Source organism: Oculina patagonica, chromosome 4, assembly GCF_052425735.1.
Source record: "Oculina patagonica isolate OP01 chromosome 4, crgOcupat, whole genome shotgun sequence".
Taxonomy (NCBI): Eukaryota; Metazoa; Cnidaria; class Anthozoa; order Scleractinia; family Oculinidae; genus Oculina; species Oculina patagonica.
The window spans coordinates 24,640,734-24,662,948 of NC_135761.1; the positions used below are offsets into that span (position 1 = coordinate 24,640,734).

At 36.9% G+C, this 22,215-nt stretch overlaps 2 protein-coding genes across 2 annotated transcripts in view; one reads left to right on the top strand and one right to left on the bottom strand.

The window, feature by feature from the left end:
• Nucleotides 1–309: 309 nt before the first annotated feature.
• LOC144649956 (protein VAC14 homolog) overlaps nt 310–22,215 on the top strand; it is a 36,825-nt gene continuing 14,919 nt past the window's right edge. The window contains exons 1-16 of the mRNA XM_078509554.1: nt 310–493; nt 800–950; nt 2,605–2,772; nt 3,512–3,574; nt 3,971–4,078; nt 4,437–4,546; nt 5,317–5,423; nt 8,202–8,336; nt 9,129–9,376; nt 9,762–9,827; nt 10,648–10,877; nt 11,918–12,092; nt 12,492–12,610; nt 13,375–13,454; nt 13,899–14,055; nt 14,894–16,818. Of these exons, the coding sequence (XP_078365680.1) occupies nt 393–493; nt 800–950; nt 2,605–2,772; nt 3,512–3,574; nt 3,971–4,078; nt 4,437–4,546; nt 5,317–5,423; nt 8,202–8,336; nt 9,129–9,376; nt 9,762–9,827; nt 10,648–10,877; nt 11,918–12,092; nt 12,492–12,610; nt 13,375–13,454; nt 13,899–14,055; nt 14,894–15,050 (2,175 nt within the window). The 5' untranslated portion in view covers nt 310–392 and the 3' untranslated portion in view covers nt 15,051–16,818. The remainder of the gene's footprint in view (nt 494–799; nt 951–2,604; nt 2,773–3,511; nt 3,575–3,970; nt 4,079–4,436; nt 4,547–5,316; nt 5,424–8,201; nt 8,337–9,128; nt 9,377–9,761; nt 9,828–10,647; nt 10,878–11,917; nt 12,093–12,491; nt 12,611–13,374; nt 13,455–13,898; nt 14,056–14,893; nt 16,819–22,215) is intronic.
• LOC144652716 (NADH dehydrogenase [ubiquinone] iron-sulfur protein 6, mitochondrial-like) lies at nt 18,756–22,151 on the bottom strand. The gene is made up of 5 exons (XM_078512765.1): nt 22,012–22,151; nt 21,817–21,870; nt 20,359–20,440; nt 20,033–20,073; nt 18,756–19,125 (listed from the first exon to the last, which is right to left on the bottom strand). The coding sequence occupies exons 1-5, from the start codon at nt 22,135–22,137 to the stop codon at nt 19,057–19,059; spliced, it is 372 nt and encodes a 123-aa protein (XP_078368891.1). The 5' UTR covers nt 22,138–22,151; the 3' UTR covers nt 18,756–19,056.

The following is a 22,215-nucleotide window of genomic DNA, read 5'->3' on the forward strand; positions in this document are numbered from 1 at the left end:
AGTCCCACAGAACTTCTGTAGGTATCCAGTCTTCCGTAACAACATGGGGTGCGAAAATACCAGCTGAGCCGATACCGAAGGTCACGCAAAATACACTTCAACAAGAGAAACGAACACGTCCATTTTCTTAAGCCTATCGTTGTAAATCCGAAGAAATGTATATCTTCGATAAATGAAATAGTGGAAACGAAAAGAAAACTCATGCCCAAGAACCGAATGAAAAGACTAATATATCGTGAGTGGACGCTCTGGTTGTTTTAAATGAAGTGGCAATTAAATAGGACTGGGGCGAGCGTGCTCTCTGCATGGTGCGCCTGCAGGATAGTTGCTTTCAGTCTTGAGATTTCGCAGCGTGAAAAAATCGCATAAATGTGGTGCGATTTCTTTCTACAATGGCAGAAAAGGACCTTTTACCACTTACACAGAATGTTGTCCGTGGGTTGAACGATAAACTTTATGAAAAACGCAAAACAGCAGCTCTTGAAATAGAACGGTAGGTCAACTTCGTTGAAAATGCTTGTGAGTTTACATTTCGCGACAATCCTTCACGTTTATTGTAGCATGCCGTAAATGTTATCACCCTTCATTTGTTTTGATTATACTACAAGAATTCTGGTTCGATTTTGAAAGATTCTTGCGCTATCATCGTCCTGCAAGTCGCAAAAATTGTAAGAAACAACATTTATTTGCATCTTCTCACATGTGGAGTATCAATTGGTCATGGCGATTTAAAACAGTCTTGATCTTGTTCAAGACAAGTACTCGCTTGTTCATTCATCAATCTCCGATTTCATTACAGCCTGGTAAAAGAGTTTGTGGCCAGTAATGACGTGAGACAAATCAAACGACTGACCTCTGTGCTTGCTGAGGAATTTGCAGTTTCACACAACAATCATTCAAGAAAAGGAGGCCTTATTGGGCTTGCTGCTACAGCTATTGCTCTGGGAAAGGTACAGATAGTTTTCAAACTAGACAAAAATATACACGTTAATTAGATATTTGGTTGATTATCAACTGAATGTTGATAAAGGTAAATAAACACCTGTAGCAAATTTTGGAAAGCCTACATTTCCGTGTTAGCCCTTTGTCGAAGCAAAGCACGCCGATGAAGGGCTAACATGGTACATGTACATTAAAGATGATTTCCAGTCCGTACTGCGCAATCTCTGCCTGCAATTTTTGTGAGTCTCACAAACAGAATAATGTTTACGAGCAAAAATAAAAATTCCGGGACAAAACTTACTTTTTTCTTCATTATTAATGCCAGATTTCCTTGCAAAACAATAATGACGAGTAAAAGAAGCTCGACGGTATTTCAAACGGACGTTTTAGCTCATCGTGAAATTATTCTTGAACGAAACGATCTGTAATGGCGAACTAAAAAACTTCATGTACGCTATCACCGAAGTGTAACGTTTCAACGAATTCAAAACAAAAATGAAAACAAACCCTGAGTCTGCGCAGTACGGACTGGAAATCATCTTTAAGCATCTCTAAACTTAATTGACTGATAATTGATTTTTCTCTAAAAGGAAATTTACATGTAACATAGGATATGATATACCTCAGGGCCGCATATAACAGTCGGTCATCGGACATTGGCCGACCAAAATTTGCTCATGTCCGACTAAATCCAAAGTGTGGTCGGACATGATGTCCAGTCAATTTTATGATCGTAAATCATTTTACGGCAACGATGAATAAAACTCTGTCCGACCAGAATTTTGTTTTGTCCAACCAAGATGGTGTATTAGTAGGACGTATTTCCTTTCAACTAAAACAAATTATTCAATGCAGCCCTGTACCTATAAAGATTAATCTTGGTTATATACAAAATTAATTGTATACCAAATGGATTGTTCCTTATCTTTAATACAGGATCAAAATTTGCAAAATAATTTCTGTATTTTTAATATTATTGTTTCCATGAAGAAACAAAATTCCAGACAGAAATTGTATTGTTAACTATTAAGTGCATTTGACTTTGTTGTTGTACATGTACAAATTGAACATAGGACATAGAAACGTCATAAATAACATTCTTATTTGTTTTTTACAATTGCCATTGATATAGAGGATATTACATGGTTGCGCAGAGATATGAAATTTATCTTCGAGTGTTCAAATCGATATCTCACGAGTGAGTGCAGTGAACGAGTGGGATATTGATTTGAACACGAGAAGATAAATTTCATATCTCCAAGCAACCATGTAATATTCTGTTTATAATATAAACCTACTAATTACGACGTTTTTGACGATTTTCCGAAGATTTCCGAAGATTTTCAAAATGTTGTCCGAAGGTCGTACGAATGTTTCCGAACATTTTCCGAACTTTTCTGAAAATTTCCGAAGATATCCGAAGACTGCCGAAGATTGCCGAGGAAGATCCGAGGATGTTTCGACTTAATATCGATTTTCTTTTGCTCATTCAGCATTGAAACAGGGCAAACTTGTCAGAAAATGTTCTGAGATTGATATCTTCACATGTGAAAATAACATGTTATTTTCATGTGTGAAGATATGATGTTTTCCTGCGAAAGATTTCCTGGTATTTCACTGATGTTTATATAATAACATTGATTTATTTGTCTTCTTTTCCAGGATGCTGGCCTGTACTTGAAGAATCTCATTCCTCCAGTACTCACTTGCTTCTATGATCAGGACAGTAGAGTGCGTTACTATGCTTGTGAAGCCCTGTATAATATTGCCAAGGTAGCAAGAGGTTCCGTGTTGCCGTTCTTCAATGATGTATTTGATGGCCTGAGCAAGGTAAGTAAAACCATTGGTTTGAAATGAAATAAGTAGTTTTTCATTAGAATATTCTTGGATGGTTTAGGAAATTATGAACAATATTCCAGTGAAGATTGTTAACTTGTGTCTACAATGTATTTGTTGGGAGACATGGTGACCTTACATGTGTATGCTTAGTGCGCTAGACTCTCAATCAAGCAGTCTGGGTTAAAAAAAAAAATAGAAAATAAGCCCAGGTTGGGGCACTGCTTTTTGTTCTTGGGCTAAACACTTTACTTTCACAGTGCCTCTCTTCACCCAGGTGTATACATGTAAATGGATACCAGCGAATTTAATGCCGGGGAGTAACCCTGTGATGGACTACCATCCCATCCAGGGGGGAGCAGAATTCTAGAGGTTCTATCTGGTAAAGTGGCAGAGTATAAATGTTTTATATATTTATTTTTTGGCAACAAAAATTAATTTTTAGATTTGGCTACCATTCTAAAATATTTAGGAATAAAAAGGTAACGGTAATTTTGTGCCCTGGCTATGGAATCCAGGCTGGATAAGCTCCAGCTTGATGGGCCACTATACTCGTATGCAGACTTTACCTTTTTTACAATGACTGTATTTGCATGCAGTCCCTCTTGTACAAGTTGCACATGTTCTACAGAAGGCAGCTGTAACATTGTACTAGATACAGGGTGTACATGTATGTGAACATTCTGAGCCAATCTGTATATGAAAGTAATATATTTACACACTTTACTTTTAGCTTGCTGCTGATCCTGATCCTAATGTGAAAAATGGAGCTGAACTACTCGATAGATTAATAAAGGTTAGTCAACAGTGGTAGTTTATAATCTAAATAGACTGACAGATCAGCAACATGTACAATGTAGTTAGAATATTTATATTTCTTGTTGATGGTGGCCGTCTGTCCTTGTTGGGAAACTGATCACATTTTTCATGAGAGTTGGATTATGTCTTCATTTAATTAAATTTTAATGTGTGATGAGATTTGTCAGTTTTGTGAAAATGAAGATAATTACATGTATGATGTTCAAATGAATATTTCACCAAAAAAGTACTGTGATTTTATACACTGTACATAACTATGCTACTTTGCTATTTAAAATAGCATAGTTGCATTCTGTAAGTAGATCATTGCGGGAGATTTTTTTCTCAGTATTCAGAATAAATTAAAGATCATTCATTCTCCTTATATTTGCAGGATATTGTGACAGAAAGCTCTTCCTTTGACTTAGTGTCATTTATTCCATTGTTAAGAGACAGAATTTATACTGCTAACCCCTTTGCAAAACAATTTCTGGTCTCTTGGGTAAGTACACTGTTTAGACGTCTAGTCAGTATTTGAATAAGATACAAATTAAAAAATCCAGTGAACCAATCAAACCTCAGAGCGACTCATTGTGGCCGGTACCAAGCACAGGAAAATGTGCGCGAGCAAGTCACGATCGGTTTTCGTTTTGCTTCTCATTAATTTTGCTGAGAATGTAGCACAAGTAATCACTAAGTTTAATGCAATTCAACAGCAAATGCAAATTACTTTTGACACTCAAGTGAAAATCGCTTTTATATTAGGGTTGCAATCATGCTATTATGTAAACAAAGAGCTTGAGAGTTGTAGCATGTAGTATGAGGTATTCAGTGGTAACATTTTATTGCATGTCTTTCAGCTGATGGTTTTAGATGCTGTTCCTGACTTGGATCTTATTGCACACCTTCCTGAATTCCTTGATGGGCTGTTTAATATTTTCAAGGATCGCAATGCTGAAATCAGAAAAATGTTAGTTATTGCCAACCCTTAATTAAAAATAAAGATTATCGTAAATGCTCTTGGGATAGGGACCGTGGGTGGGGACTTTATCGGGGGAGGTTATTTCAAACCATATATGTTAGTCTGACATGTGAAATGAAGTGGACTTTTTAATGTTTTAGTGCTGACTAGTTACACATTTCAAAGTAAACATGGTGGATGAATAACTTTAAAACATAAACAACGATACCATATTGTAAATATTATGTTCACAAATTTGTCATGATTGACCATTTTGGAAAGAGCAGAGGGGGGCTTAATATAGAGAGGGGCTGATTAGGGGCAAATTACACAGTACGATTTTGCCTATGATTATAAATCGCATGTGACACGTTTACACCATGACTACAACACAACTTGTGTCGTGTAAATAGTATGTGTAAAAAGTCCTAAGTCATGTTGTAGACCTGATAAAATTATAAGCTTGTCGCCTGCAAGAAAGTTGTACCATGAAAATCGGCCCTAAGGGAAAGGGGCTTATTAAAAGAAAGTTACTCTAGTAAGTGATCTACATGTAGCTCACCAAGAGTCTTCCTGTTACTCAATGGTAAGGACGTCTGATCAATGTGCAGTTCTAAGGTCATGAGTTCATCTTCAATTGGGGTTCAGAATTTTTTTCTTTGTACCATACTTGCGACTACTGAATTAGCGTTGTTCTCAAACTCAGGAACATGTACACTGTACGTGCTTTCAGATCACTGTTAAGTGATTGTCTTTATTTACTAATTGATGTTGTGTAGGTGTGAGGCAGTACTTGGTGAATTTCTCAGAGGAATCAAAAGAGAATCAAAAAATGTCAACTTTGCTCACATGGTCAATATTTTGGTTATCCACTCGCAGTCAGAAGGTGAAGTATCTGATTTTTCTTCTTTTTCTCATCTTTATGTACACAAATGAAACAGAAAAATGAATGGAAACTATAGTGAATAAGGAATATCAGGACGCACGTATATATTTAAATCAATGCAACCTGCAGATTGTTATCTCTTATAAGTGATACACTTACATGTAATTGAGATCTACCATCAGGTACATGGAACATGTGTCTTTTAGACTAAGTGAAGTTTTGAGAGTCTGTATATTTGGCGAACTAACTATTTCTTTAAACTTTTTGGTAATCTCCCGAGTAAGGAAAATTTCAATCTTGGATGAAGAGAAAAGAGATTGGGTTTTTTAATCAGCAAAATCATGTAAGGGGGGAGAGGGTGGGAGGTTTGAAATTGTAACTTTCTCATGCCTCGCTTTCTCATGATGGTAAAATATACCATCTTTATTATTTACTACAAAACTTGATGAATTCGACATTGCTGATCCTAGCAGTATGCAGGACGCGTGTCACATATCAACCTAGTAAAATGGCCCAGCTCACAACGAGTCTCTCGTAGCTCAGTCGGTTAGAGCGCCCAACCGGTATCTGGGAGGCCATGGGTTCGATTCCCGTCGGGGACTCAGAATTTTTCTTTGTCCCATGCTCGTGTCATGTAGAACATCTTATCTTTATTATTTATTACCGAGCTCAAAATTTACCATCTTTATTATTTACTACAAAACTTGATGAATTCGACATTGCTGATCCTAGCAGTATGCAGGACGCGTGTCACATATCAACCTAGTAAAATGGCCCAGCTCACAACGAGTCTCTCGTAGCTCAGTTGGTTAGAGCACCCAACCGGTATCTGGGAGGCCATGGGTTCGATTCCCGTCGGGGACTCAGAATTTTTCTTTGTCCCATGCTCATGTCATGTAGAACATCTTATCGTTATTATTTATTACTGAGCTTAAAATTTACCATCTTTATTATTTACTACAAAACTTGATGAATTCGACATTGCTGATCCTAGCAGTATGCAGGCCCAGGGGGGGTACTTGCAGTATACATGACGGGGGGGTCCGACGGAGCTTCATATTGCGAACCCAAAAAAATACATGAGCCTGAAATTTTACACCCAAAAAAATAACCTGACATCAAAATTTTCTACCCCAAAAAGTACAAGACCTAGCACCTCTATACTGATTTATTCAATAAAACAGACTTTAAGACCTAAAAAAATATATGACAGATCTCTTGACCCAAAAAAATACCGAGGGTGTAAATTTTCAACCGAAAAAAATATGTCGGACCTCCCCGTCATGTACATGTATACTGCAAGTACCCCCCCTGGGTATGCAGGACGCGTGTCACATATCAACCTAGTAAAAATGGCCCAGCTCACAACGAGTCTCTCGTAGCTCAGTCGGTTAGAGCGCCCAACCGGTATCTGGGAGGCCATGGGTTCGATTCCCGTCGGGGACTCAGAATTTTTCTTTGTCCCATGCTCATGTCATGTAGAACATCTTATCGTTATTATTTATTACTGAGCTTAAAATTTACCATCTTTATTATTTACTACAAAACTTGATGAATTCGACATTGCTGATCCTAGCAGTATGCAGGCCCAGGGGGGTACTTGCAGTATACATGACGGGGGGGTCCGACGGAGCTTCATATTGCGAACCCAAAAAAATACATGAGCCTGAAATTTTACACCCAAAAAAATAACCTGACATCAAAATTTTCTACCCCAAAAAGTACAAGACCTAGCACCTCTATACTGATTTATTCAATAAAACAGACTTTAAGACCTAAAAAAATATATGACAGATCTCTTGACCCAAAAAAATACCGAGGGTGTAAATTTTCAACCGAAAAAAATACGTCGGACCTCCCCGTCATGTACATGTATACTGCAAGTACCCCCCCTGGGTATGCAGGACGCGTGTCACATATCAACCTAGTAAAAATGGCCCAGCTCACAACGAGTCTCTCGTAGCTCAGTTGGTTAGAGCGCCCAACCGGTATCTGGGAGGCCATGGGTTCGATTCCTGTCGGGGACTCAGAATTTTTCTTTGTCCCATGCTCGTGTCATGTAGAACATCTTATCTTTATTATTTATTACCGAGCTTAAAATTTACCATCTTTATTATTTACTACAAAACTTGATGAATTCGACATTGCTGATCCTAGCAGTATGCAGGACACGTGTCACATATCAACCTAGTAAAATGGCCCAGCTCACAACGAGTCTCTTGTAGCTCAGTTGGTTAGAGCGCCCAACCGGTATCTGGGAGGCCATGGGTTCGATTCCCGTCGGGGACTCAGAATTTTTCTTTGTCCCATGCTCGTGTCATGTAGAACATCTTATCTTTATTATTTATTACCGAGCTTAAAATTTACCATCTTTATTATTTACTACAAAACTTGATGAATTCGACATTGCTGATCCTAGCAGTATGCAGGACGCGTGTCACATATCAACCTAGTAAAATGGCCCAGCTCACAACGAGTCTCTCGTAGCTCAGTTGGTTAGAGCGCCCAACCGGTATCTGGGAGGCCATGGGTTCGATTCCCGTCGGGGACTCAGAATTTTTCTTTGTCCCATGCTCGTGTCATGTAGAACATCTTATCTTTATTTCTCATGCCTCCTTTCAATTTTAGCTCCAGAACATCCAAGGCATCATTTGGAAATTTATCTTTTAAAAGAAAACCCTTTTCTAAAGGCACCAACCAGTGAAATGATTGACTTTTGTAGGTGAGGTATAATCTAATGCATGACCAATAAATTATGACATTTTGATTTCTTTGCAGATGAGGTGATTCAGTTTACAGCCATCACTTGGCTGAGAGAGTTTATCGCTCTTTCAGGGCGGACAATGTTACCATTCAGTGCAGGAATTTTAAAAGCAATATTGCCTTGTATGGCATATGAACAAGACAAGCAAAATATCCTTTTATTTCTAGAGTGTCAAGGATCTATAGAGTTTGATCAGAGAGTTTGCCTCTTTCACTCTTTTAGTTGTCAACAGGAAAGAAGGGAGTAAAGTTTTAAACCTTAAATTGCAAACATACTTTGTTTTATTTTTTGGAACAATTGACATTAAAAAGAACGTTTTTACTGTTGAAACCTGCTTCAAGAACAGTCTTTGACTTAATTTAATCAGAATTAGAGTGATTAATATCTCTCTTCCTCAAACGTGTAGATTATGTGACTATAGGAACTGTAAATACTAGGGAAAATAGCCTGTGTGCAGACATCTCATGTTTCATTTGCTTCATGTGGAAATGGACGTTTACATGACGTTGTCGCTAATATTGTGTTCCATGATCCTGCCATTTCTTTGGGAATGTGAAGACTGGCCTTTGTCATTAAATCATGTTCTCCCAGCTGACTTGTTAAAAATGTTTGGACACCTGTGAGGAGATTTTGATAGGCTAATATCAGATGTAATAAATAGCATTCCTACATGTACCCTGGTTATGATAAACATACTGCCGACAAAATGAATGGTGGGATGCCTGGAATAAAGACCTATTAAGTGACCTTTGATAATTTGCTAGATTCTCCTTCTAATCTACCTTGTATATACTTGTAAATCAAAGGGAGAATTTCATTTAGATCAGGAGTCACTTATAGCTTAGGGCGTTATTCTACGCACCCCTTCAAATTATAGTTATAATTTGATCAGTTAATTTAATTACTTGTTGATAGATTGTTCTATCCTTAACTATGTCCATATATCAAGGAAGTTGCCAAAACTGTCAATCAAAGTTTGATGCGATTGATCACAGAAGATGACGATAAAGATGTTGACAGCGATGCCATATCCATGGACTGTGATAATGATTTTGTTGAAACTCAAACTCAGTTGGATCTCGGCCCAGTAGTTAATGTTCTGACTGTCCAGTTATCACACAAGTCAATACAGACAAGAATAGCTGTGCTGCGATGGGTGCTACTGCTTCACATGAAGACACCTAATAAGGTGAGTCTGCTTGTCATACAGTGAATAGTGTGAGGTTTGAACTGGGTCAGTACACATGTAGTTAACCAATGTATTAGCTTTACTAAACAGATCAATGCTGTAAGACAATCTTCATTGAACCTGAAAACAACTGCACATGAGTGTATAATTTTTTGTCCAGAGAGTGCAATCAGTTTATAGGGCTATGAAGCTGAAGCTCTTTGCACACATTGCAGGCCTATGATGCTAAGTTATACTTGTCTAATGGTGATGTTGCAAAGGCAATCTCTTTTTATGAAGCAACTGGATATTAAATGTCGAGTTGGTCTTAAATCAGTAATAGATTGAAAATTGTACAACATTTTGTGGTTAGACACAGTCTGTAATTTTGATTATTATGTTGCAGATATTTGGTCAAATTGAACAGCTTTTTCCAGAACTTTTAAAGACCTTGTCAGATCCCTCAGATGAGGTAAGAAATTGCCTACAGGTTTGTTTTAACTATAAGGTGCTTTCCATGAAAAAACTCGCAATTATGTTCACATGCTCAACTTTAAATGGCAAAATCTAAAAGAAATGCCGACGTCAACCAGTGAACATCCATAAGATTATTTACAAAACATATCAACATATGGAGCAGGGATGGCACAGTGGTGAGAGTCCTCGCCTCTGGTTTTGCTTCCCGGACTTACTTGGCACCATATATGGTTGAGTTTGTTGTTGGTTCTCACCTAACCTGCGATCAGGCGTTTTTTTCCCTTGCAAAGGAGTGGTACTGTAAGTAGCGAGGGAGGGCATGATCTCAGGTTAGTTCTCACCTAGTTCTGAGAGTTTTTCTCTGGGTTCTCCAATTATCCTCCCTCCTGAAACACCAACATTTCCAAATTCTAGTTTGACCTGGCTTCCTTTCTAAATATTGTAGTTTATTTTGTTTTTATTTATGCATAACATGCAAAAATGTCTGTTACAAGTACTGACAATGTTGCTGATTTCATTGCCTGACCTGATAGTGCCCTTATCCTGGAGAAACTTTTGTTTCAAGTGATCATTTAATTCAAACTAACCGAGAGGAGATTCAAGTGATGAATTTGATAAAAGATTATGATCATTGATGAACAGCTACGAGCAATTAATATTATTATATGAAATCAAATTACCCCTAAGTACCTGTTAAAATTTATTGATGATATAATGATATTATGATGTACATGAAAATGTACATGTACATGCATGCACTCCACTGAGTATCAAATGTAAGTTTAAATCTGAGGCATTTTTTTTCTTTTCCACAGGTTGTTCTACTTGTTCTTGAAGCACTTGCAGAGATTTCGGCCTCCCCAGCTGGGCCACCAAGGAACAGTCCCTCACAGAGTATGTCTGAGTCAAGCTCACCAGCCTCAGAGCAGACCTCTGCACCACACAGACAACTTAACAAATACTTTCATAAGTTCATGAACAATGTGATGTCCCTGTTCAGAACAGACAGAAAGCTGTTAGAGGAGAGAGGGTCATTCATTTTGAGGTAATGTTAGATAAATTATAATTGGAATTTGATGTACATGTACTTGACATGACATAACTTGACATGATATAGTTATGACATGTACAATAAACTTGACATGACATGATGTGACATGGCATGATCTTGACATGACATTGTCATATGACACATACAATGTACTTGACATGACATGATTTGACATAGACATGACATAACTTGACATAGTATGATCAGATCATGACATGAACTAAACATGACATGATCATGTGACATGAACGTAACATGAAATGGCATTTACATGTACAGTACTTGACACGATGGGACTTGACATGTTCTTGACATTAGGTGACATGAAGTGAAGTGTACTGTACATAACATGACATGACATGAACCTGACAAGGCACAATATACTGTGTATCATATATGTACTTCCCATGGTAGGTAGGTAAAGTCTGTGTCCGAGCCATGAGGCTCATACAGCCGGAGCTTATCCCGGTTTCCGTAGCATTAAGCGACCAGGAGTATTGCTACTCCCCCCTGGATGGGATGCTAGTCCATCGCAGGGTTACCCCCCAGCAGTAAATTCGCTGGTACCCATTTGTACACCTGGGTGGAGAGAGGCACTGTGAGAGTAAAGTGTCTTGCCCAAGAACACTTAACGCAGCTCCCCGGCCAGGCCTCGAACCCGGGCCGTTCGACTCGGAGGCGAACGCGCTAACCATTAGGCCACCATGCCTCCCAAATGACATGACATGACATAAAATGGCATGACATGTTCTTGACATTAGGTGACATGATGTGAAGTGTACTGTACATAACATGACATGACATGAACCTGACAAGGCACAATATACTGTGTGTCATATATGTACTTCCCATGACATGACATTAAATGGCATGACATGTACTTGATGCAGCATGATGTGGCCTGTTCTTGACAAAATAATCATGACATGATGTGACATGTACCGGTACTTGACATGGCGTGAAAAGTAACTAGTTTTGGTTTGTATTATTTTTTAAGTCCACTTACACAGTCATTATGTTATCTTATCTTCCAGGCAACTGTGTCTTCTGTTAAATGCAGAGGATATTTACAGAGCAATGTCAGAAATCCTTCTTCAAGAAGAAGACTTTCAGTTTGCGTCATTGATGGTGCGATATCTAAACATGATTCTACTTACGTCCAGCGAGCTGTTTGATCTCAGAGATCAGCTAAGGGAACTGGCAACAGCGGTAAGAAGACTGCAGTTTTTTTTTTTTTTTAGCTCATGGTAGTGACATATAGTCATGTAATGAGGTTTAGTAATGGACCCAAATGGCACTCACTTACTCCATTCTGGTAAACAATTAATTTATGCATTTAATCCAATGCGTCTATTAGCTGGCTCACAGAAGCCTTTGATCTGTTGTTCTGAGTGATGTGTGTTTCTTTTGAAAAAGTTAGTACTGAATAAAGGAGATGTTGTTTGACATTGTGGAAATACAGTAGAACCCCGGTAACTCGAACTCGGTACTCGACACCCCGCCACTCGCGCTTCCTTTCCCTTGTTTCTCCCTTTTTTTTTTTTTTCTTTTTCTTTTTTTTTTTTTTTTCTTTTTTAACTCCCATGATCTTTGTTTGTTTGTTACTAGGAGAGCTGTTCACTGTTCTGCTGTTTATACCAGTCATGGTGTCACAATCCTGTGGCAACGGTGTCCCTGTGCTTGCTGACACAGAACTACCAACATGCATGTGAACTGCTCATGATCTTGTATCCTTTAAAGATCATATTCTGGCAAGAATAGATTTAAGATTTATTTGCATAAAGAGAATATTGATCTATAAGAATCACTATTATTATCAGAAAATAATAAATCTAAAATGCATCTCAAATGACATCATTGAATGACAGTAATTTCCTATGGGGAAGGGGCATACCCTATGATGGACTATATAAGCAGGGCTGTAACCAGACCTTTGCAATAAACGAGGCAAGATTTTGCTAAGGGGTTTTGGGGACAGGCCCTTCATAAAATTTTAAAATCTAGAAGCTTTGAAACTCTTTCAGAGACATTTTTCTTGATGCATTTCCTGAGAAAGATCAATCTTGTTCTTCTGGGGATTATTTTCCCAACAGCATATTTTGTTTTTAATTTTGGGTCAAAAAATCTAGACAAGGCAAGTGCCTCGTCTTGCCTCTTGCTAGTTACGGCCCTGATACAAGGAGGCTCTGCCTAAAAGGGTTACATCCTTTACGGAGCCATAAAAGGTCAGGGACTTATTAGTTGAAAGAAGAAAAAGGATAGGGAAAACTGTCAAAGAGAAAAAGGTCCTTTCAAAATATTGAATAGCAAAACATAACAGGCTCTGCATGTACATGTACTTTGAACAGCCGTATTTTCTAAGGCTACTCAATCGAAGGGAATAGAAAAGGGTGCAGTGTGTACCGTTGGTATGTGAAAAAGTTCAATGTCTTCTTTTGACTTCAAACAGTTTGTATTCCAAAGAGGTTTTCCTTGACTGAGTTTTTATCAGTGGCCATCTAGAAGTGAATGTTGAGTTTCTTGTTCAGATTGATAAACTGGTTCAGCTCATAGAGTCTCCTATATTTACATGTGAGTAGAAGCATTGGTAATTATTTTTATGTAGAGTGTACATTATGATCATCTGGGTCAGGTGAAAGAAGGGGAAAGAACTGTTGTTGGCAACTTAAACAGTTCTTTTCAGAACTACGTGACTTTTACTCCCACCTGGATGTTCACACTATATGAACTACAAATACTCCTTGGTTTTACCATTCATTTAATTATTTTTTCCTCTCTCAATAATTATTATTATTGAAGTTACAGAGATGTGATGTACAGTAAGTGTTAGGTTGATGATCAGTCATTATGCATGTTACAGGTTAATTTTACCATAATTATGATGTTCTTCGATTTCTTTGGAACTTCCACAGTAAGCGCATCAAAATACACATACAGATCCATCATCTGGAAGAAAAAATTAATGTCACACAGGAATAAATAAAAGTGATAACTTTGCTTTTTTCATTTGTACAGACTTACGTCTTCAGCTCCTCGACACACAGCACAACCATTTTCTTCTGAAGTCATTATATGGCTTGCTAATGCTTCTCCCACAAAGTGATGCATTTACAACATTAAGAAACAGACTGGACTGTGTGCCAAATGGAAGAGTGCTTTCTTCTAATATCAGGTAAAAATGCAACGTGATGCTCAATTTTATTGTCTCAAGGGGGTAAGGTAAATAACTGAAATTAAATCACTAAGACCTCTGTAAGTACAGTATGACTTTTTGGCAAAGATTTATTACATGTAGTTCTAAAGAAAGTGTTATGCCACAGGCAAGTAAAACACTAAATTAAAATGTTGATTATCAACTGGAAGTTGATTGAGGTAATTGAACTGCTGTAGTCAATTTTGAATAGCTGACGTTTTCAAATGATAGCCCTTTGTGAAAGGCAAAGAATTGCCACCGAAAAGCTGATTGGCACAGAAATGCTTAGTGGTAAGTTTGAATAGGATTTTATCAGATATCCTAAAGGGCTTTGTCAAGTTTAACATATATTGAACATCCAAAATATAACTTGTGTTTAGAAAACTGTTAACAAGCATCTTTGGCTGCGGATGGATGGAATTGAACATACAATTGCCACAAGTTGTAATCCAAGTTGTTTGCGCTTGTTTTAAAAAAATTGCTACTTAAAGCTGTTGTTTAAATTCTCTTAGCAAATTTAAAGTTATATCTTGCTTTTAGGATGTTCAAAAATAATGATTTTCTTAGGGTGAGTTGCCTACCACTAATTTCCAACAGTTTAGAGATTTAGACCAAAAATCTGAAAAATCTCAGTGATGTAGCCTTTTTAAGAGACACCATCATGGGCGTAATTGAGAAGTCTAAAGCCAAATAGTTCTGTTAAAACAAAAAAAAAAAAAAAAAAAAAAAACAAAAAAAAGGGGCCATAGGGGGACCATTAATAGACAGTGGCTATGACCATTATATTTATTGTGATAGTCTCTGTTCTATTTTTCAGTGATAGACAAGATGCACATGACTTCCCTTTGCGTGAACATGTACAGAATATCAATTTCAAGGAACTCTTACACCAGTTCAAGACCGTACAGCAAAAACACTTTATTAACAAACATTCTCGCTCTCCACATCTAGCTAAGAATTTGTTAAATGTGTAGTCACAGATATAAAAGATAAAATTAGCTAAATCTAAGATAATTGTAAAGATATTTTTTGAGCGTAAATTAGTTATTTGCAAGCATGGCTTGATCAAAAATTATATAAAAAGACAATCTTCCCTTTTAAGAAGAAAATAGTTATAAAAGATTATTAGAAGATTTATGCTCCACTGTTAAATTTTTAACACACGAAAGAAAAGGTTGCTAGTGTCAAATACACTGCATTAAGATAGAAGGATACTTACATGGACTATTTTGTATAAATTGCACTTAATATGAGCAAACTTTCATTTTACATTTACACGCTGTTTCAATAGAAAAATTTTAATTATGATAGTTTGCCCAAGATATCCCAAACAGCTTTGACTTGTATGAAAAATGTTTAAACTTATGGAAAATAATCCGTTCAAGTTCATGGACTGTCTACTTCCTAGTAGGACAGGTGTCTGTTATATCTAACAAATACCTTTCAGGGTCCCAAATGGGGATGGCCAGGGCGTGGGAGCCCTAAAACGTTTGTTGTGGAACCTCACTGTTTTGCTGCTCAGACCCCTAACATTATTTTGCTGCATTAAGCCTTAAAAACGTTTGACACAAACCAGGCAGTGTTTTTTATGGTGGTGATGGAGGCTGGAGCCCTTAACTTTGGGATCCTCTTAATATTCGAGAAATATCATCTTTTTTTAGCCAACTCAGCTTGCAGCCTCATTGACGAATGTGTTAAATATTTTGGCACCAAATGGAGGTTGTTTCAAGGTTCTCTTTTTTTCAAGAGTGATAAAAAATTAACCTAACTTCTCCTCATTATTCTTCCAATACACTGTCAAGCCAAACTGTAAGGAGGGTAGAGAACATCATGAGCTGAGGGATGTTGACCTGAACAATGAACAATGAAATTCTCCCAGCTTACATGAAAAGAATTTATGAAAGACAGTGAGGAGGATATAAATCTGACAAGACTTAACTTGGGATTGTACGTTTGTTGTTAACAAGCTAGGCAAAGAATCTTTACCCCTTTTATGGTCTTTTATCGTTAGAAAGGATTAATTTGAATTCAGTCTGTTTATTTCATGTTTTTTTCTCATGAATTGAAGTCAAATGTTGAGCATTAAAGAGCTAAACCTATAGTTTTTTCCTTGACTTAGAGTAAAATCCGGTGATTAAAACATTTATCAAGAGAATTCTCTTGCTTTTATACAAAAAAATTGAATAAGTCATGTCGGCTCCTTATAAAGAGACCCTCGCGTGCCGGATTTTTTTTTTCATTAATATCTTTTAAAAATTGTTGCAAGTGTTGAAGTCAATGCTGGACAAGATGTACACATGTAGCTAGATTAACACAATTCATTTTTTTAAATAAATTTTTGGTATTTGTCATGTTACATGCTTTTGTAAAATAGTGTTTTCATTTTGTAAACAGTACTCATAGTAGTTATCTTATCTCCAATATGTAATAAAATAAAAATAGCAAATAAAATTTCTCAGACAACTGTTACTAATAAAATAGTCCTTTACTATGTACATGGTAGCAGGTATACTACCGTATTTTCTCGATTGAACGCCGAATAAACAAGGCGGAGTTGAAAAAAGCCCCCTCATGTATTTATTTGAGGTATAAAAACCTATACTTAACGAACATAGGGCTCAAAGAAACTACACGAGTCAAATTATTGCCGGGTCCGCCAGGCTAAGTTTGAAATACGGTAAAAACCAGGGGCATTTAATCGAGAAAATAACGGTAGTTTATTTTTAGTCACAGCATAGAGCGGTTTTCACTTGAGTGTGAAAGTATTTAGTAGTTTAGTTTAGTAGTTTAGTTAAGTATTATTACAGAAAATGTTTGCAACTGTTGGTTATATGTTGGCCCGGTTATTTTCTGTTTACAATATATGGGGATGGGAACTGTTCCAGAAAATCTCCATACTCCCCTGTTACGCCGAAAATGTTACTATCGCAAAATGTAAAAACAACGCCGAAAATGTAATACTAACGCAAAATGTAAAAACAATCGCCGCAAAATGTAATAATTTCGCAAAATGTAATAAAATTACGCAAAATGTAATAAAGTTTACGCATATTGTAATAACTTTTTAACGTAAATGTTATAATTATTTTCTAACGCATAATGTTATAACGCAAAATGTTATAACTCTAAAATTACATGTCTTTTCCTGAATTAAGCGAATAGCACTCAATAATTTACCTCGTGTAGGTTACCAAGGACCAAATCAGAACTGCCCCTCCCAGACCTATTTCTTTCAGGTAGTTACTTTTTGAGTTAGGAATTTTGTACCTCCGCTAACCACGCCGTCCTTTAACATTGGATGGGGAGGAGATGGAGCTTGACTCTTATCTGTTAGTTTGGGTATATTTTGTACATTAAATAGTAGCGACCAAACGTTTTCAAAGAAAATGCAAAATTGTCCTCTAAGCATCCGAGACAAGTGAAAACAGATAAGGGCCGACATAAGCAAAACAGATACAAGCAAAAAGTCCGTTTCAACCATACCTCATTTTTGTCACCTACATTCCTATGCAATTAACACCTGCTCATTAAAGAGGGTAAACAAGAAGTAAATAGGATACTGACAACAGGAACATTGATGTGTTAATTGTACTTGGACAGTTTCACCTCTCATTACCCTGGGTACAACACATGACCGACACCGGAAACCGCACAAGAAAAAAACTCTGGCACCCAGGGTAGCCTCTCAGGGCTTTTCCAGTAAATTTGGGAAATATTAAACACACACTGATTTTAAAATATTATTAACTCAAGACTAATTACAACCACCGAAAACTTCCTTTTTCCGACGTTATCCCTTAAAATCTTTTTACAATCAAAACAGTCAATGTCTGCACAATATTTCAGACCCTGCAAGTGGGCAATCTAAATTCCATTTTGTATTGAAATGGTCAAAATCTATGTTTCATTTCAAACCAGAAATTCTCTTTTTTGGTCTGCTTTGTTGAGGAATATCCTGTCGGCTACATTGAAAGCGGACAATTAGTAGGTGAAAGATAAACTCAAATAAACAATTTAATAAAAACAGCATCATTTAATTACACCGAACACAGAATAGGACTATGACCACAAAGTCCCATGGATAAATTACATACACTCGTAGCCTTGCAAACATATTAACATATCCCTTCCCAAGTCTGCAATTTGAGTTCAACCGGGGCTTTTGTTAAAGCAAAGCAGCGGTACGTCTATTATGCTGAACTCACGTTAAACCAACAAAACGTTAATGTGACTGAGCTTGGCTAAACAATTTCAAAATGTATATTAATTTTAGAGTTATTACATTTTGTGTTATTACATTATGCGTTAGAAAGTTTATTACATTTTGCGTTAAAAACTTAATTACATTTTGCGTCAGTATTGCGGCGTAACACTCCCCCACAAAAGTGATCGGAAATTCTTGGGAGTGGGAGGGTTCTCAGAGGCGAGAAACTTTAAGGATATGTATGAAGCTTAATTGGAATTTCCAGAGGGGTTAGAGGGAGGGAGGGGAGAAAAAACCATTCCGTGGGAGAGGTATGGATAATTTATGAAACTACACAATTTGGGATTTGGCAATGTTTTATTTTTGTGAATTTGGCGAATTTGTTTAAAGCGATTCATGTAATTATTGCTACCTCTGCAAAAATATTGCCCTTGGGAGTGTCCAGTCAGTACAAACAAACAAAAAACAGCAAAAATAAAGTTTGAATATTTTTTATTTATTTTCTTAATTCAAAACTCTTACACTGACAGATCTTATAGCATTATACTATTAATGAAAGCAATGACCGCTCACACAATGTCAGTTTAGGCATTAATTTTGACACCCTCTCAAAGAAAATAGGATTCTTTACTCTAAACTGTTTCTGTGAAAAAAATCATGTTACGTGACTTCAAGACAGGAAATCAAGATCAAGGTTTGAACACATAGAACTGATGGGGGTAAACGTTATTTACATTTTCATATTTTCACAATGACATCAAAAAATAGTGCTTCCTTCAGTGATGATCAGAAGCCATAACAAATCTTAATCCACAATAACCACAGGAGTGTGGTCCTTCTGGGTCCTGTAGCAAAAAAAGAAAAAGTAAGAATGTAAATAAAGCTTAGTGTTAAGAAAACCTATGAGTAAAGACATCTCAAGATGCAGCTCTACAGCAAGTGTCTCAAATTGTTGTTGCTCAGTTTTGAATTTTTTTGCACACAAGTTGTTACCAATCTAAGATACTACATGGATCTCTGTCTTTATTGTGAAATATTTTGGTAAGATGTATCTTTAGCTGAAGATGAAATCTGTTTGTAAAGAGAGCCTTCTATTTTCTTAGGAGTTACGAGAAAAATAACAGCTTTTAAAATAAAATTAATACAGAACCTGACCCACTATGTACAATACTCAAAACAATTAAAACAACTACAGTGGACTCCTGATAGAGCAGTTTTCAATTGAGTGTCGTAAAACCTAAACCAATGTAATTACTTCGGCCAATCACAAAAGACACGGACAATCCAGTGAACCAATCAAAACTTGAAGCAAATACATGTAGCCGGCACGAAGCGCGGGAAAATGGGCGCGAGCAAGTCACGATTAGTTTTGGTTTTAGTTCTGATTGGCTGAGAAAGTGGCGCGAGATTTTTAAGCCAATCACTAAGCGTAGCAATGCAAAACCAAAGCAAATGCAATTTACTTTCGACACTCAAGCTAAAACCGCTCTATCCCGAACCACCAAGGGAAACCATTTTTGGTTCAAGAAATAGGGTGGTTCCGGAAATTTAGGGTTTTAGAAATTGGGATTCCACTGTACTGACAACTGCCAATATATACATGTAGCACATTAGCACCATAAACCTATAATTAATTTATTTTCAAGCCAACATGCTGCTAGCCTGCATAATTTTGCAGACAAAAGGTTAGATGATGTGTGCAGGGCAGTTTAACATGCTGCCTGCAAAAAACATTTTCTAACAAAACCTTACCAAGTTTATGTAAACTTTTGGGTGTCCAAGAGCCCCACCCCCTAAAGTACAAAACAAAAAATGTGTTAACAACAATTTTGTAATAATATTAACAACTTGTAAACAAAGTTTCTATGAAAAAAAAAAAAGACTGGTTGAATATCTCTCCACTGAAAAGAACCCAAGAATCAATTAAAGTGTCACAAAGTTAGGAAAAAAGGCTTCAATTTTGTGTGTGTGAATTATTAATTTATTATAGATAATAGGAGTGAGCAGATCAAGTCAGAAGAATATTGCTAAATGCCAGAGAAAGTAAATCCCTGCACTGGAAAGTTACAAGTACTAACCTCCGTCACACCATACATGGCGTCCATGAATTTCCTTTGGTGGTTCTTCGTCAACTAGATCAATTGCAAACTTTTCATTCACCTAAAAGCACACAAAAATATTTGCACTCAAAATACATGTGTTGCTCAGTACAATATTAATAATTTCCAGTATTTCTGAGATAATTTTATATGCAAAATTTAGTACTGATTTAATTTTCTCAAATATCAGCAGGACTTGTTTTTTTAAACTTTAATATTTCATTTGATTATAGTACTATATTTCAAAGTTAATTCTGTCAAACATTGCTGCTCTATACCTGTAGCCATTCTACTAAAGCCTGTACACAGGCCTCATTCTTCTGAGACAATGGCTATTAATTTATTCCACAAGTTGCCACTTAATCAGTGATTCTTAGAGGGCACATAGTTTATCTCACAAGGTAGGAGACATGTCATTTAGTACAAAAACCCAGTCTTAGATGGCTGGGTACTAGTAATTCCTTTCTACGAGGCAGCACAATAACATGACCAAATCTGTATGGCTGCTTACTGTGTTAATGTACATGTGGTCGTGAAAAGTGATCAACTCAGGGCAGTAAAAATGTAACAAGGGAAGTTATTTCAAAACTGGGTCAAATTCATCACTGTATAATTTCCTTAAAAATTGTGAAAATGGACAATGCCTTTTCTTTTGTTTTGAAATTACTTGAAACTTGCGTTCACTTTGGTCTTGATCAAATTTGCATAAAGCAAGTCAGTGCACATTTTTCAATGTTTGACCACCTAAGACAAGTCAACGCAAGTCTTATTGTTTACTTAAAGTACTTAATTGCAGTATGTGCAAGTAGCATTGAAATGGTTTCTTTGATAACTTGCATGCACTTGTGAGTAAACGTGAGTCCATTCGGCCACCCAATGCAAGTCCGTATGTAAGTTTAACTTGTGACTACTTGCACCTCTGTTTGACCATCCTTTATTACAGTTTTCCGTGATATGCGAACTCTTTGCTGCTGTCAACCATCTTAGCGGCCCCTCTCAGTAAACAGATGTTTACATCTGTCAGTTGTGATTGGAAGATTTTGATCCATTTTGTGTGTTTCTGTTTTTCATGGCTCATTGGCTGTTGCCATAATTATGATTGATGGCAACAAAAAACACAATCCTTAGTTCCTTTTTAGAATTTCAGAGTTTCCATTTCACTGAAAACCGCAATAATGTAGACAATTATTTATTATCATTCTTTATTAAATTTTTAAAAACAACCATGCATGTGCATGTGAAAAACCTGAGCACCCCAATAGTGTGAAGTATGTTTTACTTCAATTACCGATCAGCTCGTCACTGTTTCGCTGAGTGAATTTACAAGCCAGTTGCTGTTACTTGTTGTACTGTACATGCCTGTACGGGGGTCTTTAAATAAGCTTTTATGGCTTTCAATGAAGATATAAATTGTGATACAATTATTGGTAGCCTTACCTCCTTTGGCCTGTCAGTAAAGCGAGCAAGTCTGTAATCGTTTGCATCCCAGTGCTACAAGTTCATGAGAATATAATCATTTAAGATCAAGATGATATTAATCAACAACCTCAAGATAGCAAGAGCAGAAGATAGATGAGATAGGTCTTGCTCATAGTTTTCTGTCCCATTAATTTCTATTAAAACCCAAATTACCTGTCCAGTATGTGTCACTTTATCAGGAGAAGCAAAACTTCGGACGGAGCAATGAAGAGCTGCGACGGAACGGAGGTTGTTTCTAACAACGAATCGTCGAAAACCAAGACGCAAGGAAGCCGCCATCTTGGCCAATACAATCCCACAATTCATTTGGCGCTAATAGCTTTATGGCGTGCTATTTGGTCAGCGGTATATTTTTGT